Consider the following 4897-nt stretch of genomic DNA (forward strand, 5'->3'; position numbering starts at 1 on the left):
CTGGCGCTGCGGGCCAAGCCCACCGTGCGCAAGGAGCGCGTGGTGCGGCCCGACTCGGAGCTGGGCGAGCGGCCGCCCGAGGACAACCAGAGCTTCCAGTACGACCACGAGGCCTTCCTGGGCAAGGAGGACTCTAAGACCTTCGACCAGCTCACCCCGGACGAGAGCAAGGAGAGGCTGGGGTGAGCCGCGGCCCGGGCGGAGGCGGCGCAGGTGTCCGCGGGGACCCCAGGCGCCGGCCACGCGGAACGCGGCGGCAAAGCGAAAGCGAAAAATCCCGCGCAGCTGCCCGCGCAGGCCCGGGACACCTCGGCGGCCGGCACCCCGACACGCTGCGCCCCGCGGGGAGGCGAGAACGTGGCAGCGGCCTCGGAGGCCAGGACGCGAGGCCCGCCCCTTTCCTGGTTGCATCAGGAGGGAGGGGAGCAAGTGCCAGGGTGGGCCGCGGTGGCCTTTGGTGCCACCCTCATTGCCGGAGGAAGGGGCTTGAGACACGCGGAGAAGCCGTGTGCCGTAATGGGTAAACGACGGGCAGGGGTGGGGGCTTGATGCGTGGCGAGTCCCAGGGCAGGGCCGGGCTGCCCAGCTGCTGCCCAGTTGCCCAGGACCCGCTGTAGGGTATAGAGATCCCTTTAAGGAGGGAGGGGCACTTGGAGATGAGAGATCAGGGCCGGGGAGCGGCAGGGGAAGCTGGACCCCGTTTTCTGTGTCCAGCGCCTAACTGCAGAAGCACTGGTCTGGGCAGCAGACCGCTGTGGGCAGAAAGCTGGAGGGTGGCCCTGGCGGTGGACAGCGATTGGCACATGGATTGGCACATCACGCGGCAGGGGCAGGGGCCCCTAGGAGATACTGGGACACTGCAGTTACCTAGAAACCCTTCCCTGCCTGCAGCCAGCCTGGCCCCAGGTGGAGGCCTGGCTGGGGGGGTCAGCGGCCCTGCCTCCTGGGCATTGGTCCCTTGAGGGGGAGGGGCACTTCATGCCCTGCTCCAAGGGGAACAGCGCCATCCCTGGCAGGCCATCCCTGGCAAGGCCTGCTTTCGTTAGGATCTGAGGATAAATTATAGCCATTGTGTAGCCGCCATCTGCCTGCTCTGATAAAAAAGACCTTTGAACTTCAAAGTCCTTCCAAACAATGACCTTTTGTTTCGTAGAGTACTTTCTCTTCTTATTTGGGACTTCACAATGGGGCCATTGATAAGTTCAGTCTATTGTATTGCTTTGGGACACTTGGGGCCTGCTTTCTTCTGGGGCCCTAGTGTGTCTATGGCCATTGTAGAGTGGGGAGGTTTTGCAGTCCTGCTGTTTCCAGTTTACGCCTTCTGACGGGAGCCTAGTGGTGAGAACGTTCCGGGGCTTGGTCTGGGCCTGATCCGGGTCTGGCCACCTCGGCTTCACTCTATTCATGCGTGAGCACCTGGATGGTTGCTATGTGCAGGCGCCGGGCAGGGGCAGAGACAACGCACTGCCAGGGCCAACGGGGACCTGAGCCTGTCCTGGGCATCAGGGCTGCAGGTCAAGGAAGATGGGGGAGGCAGGAGACCGGAAACCAGGCAGAGTAGGGGGAATGTTGGCGAGATGGAGATGAGATGGCACCCTGGACGTGGTCGAAGGATCGAATCCCCCACGCTGAGGGCAGACCCACAGGACGCAGGACACACGGCAGCATGAGTGGGTGGGGAGGGTGTGGGGCAGGAGGACCCTCAGAAGTGGGGGAGAACTGACAGCTCTTGACTGGCGGGGGGAGGGGTGGGGGCAACGGGCAACATCCGGGCCTCTGGCCACCCTACTGGACACGTAGCCGATGCACAGCTCACCTGGGCTAGGCGTTGCCTGGGCCAGGGGTGGTGCAGGGTCTTGGACATTCTGGGTCCCGTTTGGGATGGGGCTTGTGGGAGAGGCGCCCCTCTGTCACAGCGTGTCTCAGTGGCCCCCCGAGTCTGGGTGGTGGGAGGAGTGGGGCTGCCGCTGACTCCTTGTCACCACCACCCAGAGCCACGGTCGGAGCACCGTCGGCTCGCTGGGGGCTGCACTTCCCCAGGCCGTCTGTGAGCAGCCGAGCAAGTGGTGACTTTTCCGTCCCCCTGAGCTGACTGCCGCTGTCAGTGTGGACAGGCGCACCTTGCCCAGTTCTCATGGCATTGCTGCGGAGTTGGCGTTCCACTTTCCAGATGGAGAAACCGAGGCTCAGAGAGTCAGAGAGTGGGGGTGAGGGCCACGATGGACCAGCTGTGCCTCACTATCCCTACCTTGGTCAGGCGTCCTCTGAGTTTTATTTTTTAAAGAATTATTTATTTAGTTTATTAGTGGTAGTAGCAGTATTTTCATTCACCAGAGAGAAGGAAAGCGAGAAAGCAAGCCTTCAGGTTCGAGACCCAAACCGTGGAGTATGGCAGTCCAGCGCCTTAACCACCGTGCCACCTGCCGGCGCCAGTCCTCTGAGGTTGTTGGGGTTACGCTCTCACCCTGGCGTGTCTGCCGAGCCCTGTGTATCGGGCTGAGCCTACCCCGGTGTGCTCTGGCGAGAGCAGGTGTCCTTTTCACAACGGGGGACTGAGCTCCCTGATGTTAGGCTGAAGTGGTTCTCTGGGGTTCGATGAGGCTGGGCCCGTTGTCAGCAGGCCAGGACTGGAGCCGTGTGCGGCACACAGCGGGCGGCTCACCGGTGCCCAGGTTGAGAGAACCCCACTAGGTCTGGCCGTGATGCTTGGGGGAACCTGGCTGTTCTTAAGGTTTAGCTTTTTTAGTCTTGAGACCTTTTAAAATTGCACTTTTTGTTTGTTTGTTTTTGGTTTACATAGATGTTTCCACATTTTGCATTCGATCTAGAGCCAGACTGCAAGGGTTCTCACCCCGGGGTAACTGGTGGCTGCAGCTTCCTGGGCCTCAGCTTTCCTTACTCTGAGATGGGGAATTGGCCTCCGTAAGAGGAGACGAACTGATCAGCTGGTGGTGGCAGTCCCCGAGCACCGTGTCCACAGGAATTCTGAGGTCACACCCAGGCTTTCCCACATAGAGGGGCGTGACCGTCAGCGTCTGCCCTGGCCCTGGCTGGGGAGGAGCGCAGAACCGCCTTGGGAAGGGGGTGCTTTCAGGTCTTCAGACAAGTGGGCCATGGAGTCCGTTTCAGCCCTAAGCGCATTTCGGCCCGTGTGGCTTGTGTCTTTGCTGGCCTGGGACTGCACAGCCTTGGTGACAGCCTGTGGCTCTTTGTGCTACAGGAAGATCGTGGATCGAATCGACAGTGATGGGGATGGCTTCGTCACCACTGAGGAGCTGAAAACCTGGATCAAACGGGTGCAGAAAAGATACATCTACGACAGTGTCGCTAAGGTCTGGAAGGACTACGACCGGGACAGAGATGACAGAATTTCCTGGGAAGAGTACAAGCAGGCCACCTACGGTTACTACCTGGGTAAGGGCCCGCGGGAGCGCTTACACGGCCGGCCCGGGCAGCGAGCTTCCTGCGGGAGACCCCTCACCGTGGCTCGCTGTTCCGGGACCCATCACAGCCTTCCCAGTGGAACCTGCCCCCTGCCCGCGGAATGTCCTCCCGTGCTGCCTAAGACTCGCTGAGATGTTTAGTCTGGTCGAAGGCCTAGGTGGGAGGAAAGGAGCAGGAGGGACGCTAAGAAAATGAACACCTTAGGTTCACTCAGTCTCACAGGGACACAGAGCTGAGAAGGGAAGGGACATGTGTCTAGTGCAGTTTCAGAATGCTGCTGAATTTGAGGGAGCAAGGATAGAGTGGGGTGGAGCAGTCAGGGAAGGCTTCCTGGTGGACGGGGTAGGGAGCTAGGCCTTAAAGAATGAATTTATATTTGGAGAGGTAGCGAGCTGGCAGGAATGTGGGTCAGTGGGAGGTCACAGGTAGCAGAGAACATCTGGGTGCTCCGGAGTCCTGCAGAGAAGCACGGCCTTGGTGTGGTCTACGGCCCGTGTTTTCCACCCCTGCTCACGCTGTGGGGGCTGGGAGGCGCGGACACAGCGGCCTTCTGAAGTGAGATGTCTGCGGGAACGTTGCAGGCCCGGGCGTTTGTCCCACGGTGGCCTTGGGGCCTGCAGACCGAACGATCTGAGAAGAGGCACCTGCCTTAGCCACGCGGTGTCAGCATCGCTGTGTCCACCCTGCAGGAAACCCCGCGGAGTTCCACGATTCTTCGGACCATCACACCTTTAAAAAGATGCTGCCGCGGGATGAGAGGAGGTTCAAGGCCGCAGACCTGGACGGCGACCTGTCGGCCACCCGGGAGGAGTTCACAGCCTTTCTGCACCCCGAGGAGTTTGAGCATATGAAGGAAATCGTGGTTCTGGTAAGACTGACAGCCCAGGCTGGGAAAAGACCAGGGAGAAAGCTGGCCCCATAGCTTGTCCCTTCCAAAGAACGTTTTCCAGCCTGAAGGGAATATGGAGCAGGTGCTGACACGGGATCCTCGGGGTGCTGTCTGCAGGCAGCTTACTCAGGGCGGGTGGGCTGCTGTAACGGGTAGCCCCGGCCTCGCACCTGGCGTGCCCAGAGCACGTGCCTGGCCTCTTTATGTAAGCCCAGTACGGGTGGTCACAGACGTGGGTCTCTGGGCTCTCCCTAGCACTGTCAGGTCCCCAGGCTGGCAGTCGGAAAGAAAGAGAGGGAACGCAAAGGCACTTCCCATCTCACTCGCCTGGCCTGGAAGTGCCACCTCTCGTCCTGTTTTCCACCCGCCCCCTCCTCTGCAGAGGCAGGGGTGTAGTTTAGACGTGCGTTCAGAAAGGGCATGGTCTAGCGGGCAGCTACTCACCTCTGCCCTGTTTTGGAGGAATTAGAAAAGGACTCTGAAATCTAATCTCTCGGCTTGCTCAAACTATATGGAACTTCGAGTAAAAGTCGTGGCCAAAAACAATGCTACCCTGAGGGGCCG

The 4897-nt window shown here is 60.2% G+C and overlaps 1 protein-coding gene across 1 annotated transcript in view; it reads left to right on the forward strand.

Moving 5' to 3' along the window:
* The window catches only part of RCN1 (reticulocalbin 1), a gene marked incomplete at its 5' end in the record, with an annotated part of 13218 nt that continues 8321 nt past the window's right edge, over window positions 1–4897 (forward strand). The window contains 3 exon segments of the mRNA XM_014587984.2: window positions 1–182; window positions 3221–3414; window positions 4134–4312. Coding sequence (XP_014443470.1) covers window positions 1–182; window positions 3221–3414; window positions 4134–4312 — 555 coding nt within the window.

This window comes from Tupaia chinensis, unplaced genomic scaffold (genome assembly GCF_000334495.1).
Source record: "Tupaia chinensis unplaced genomic scaffold, TupChi_1.0 Scaffold000037_18, whole genome shotgun sequence".
NCBI classification, from domain to species: Eukaryota; Metazoa; Chordata; class Mammalia; order Scandentia; family Tupaiidae; genus Tupaia; species Tupaia belangeri.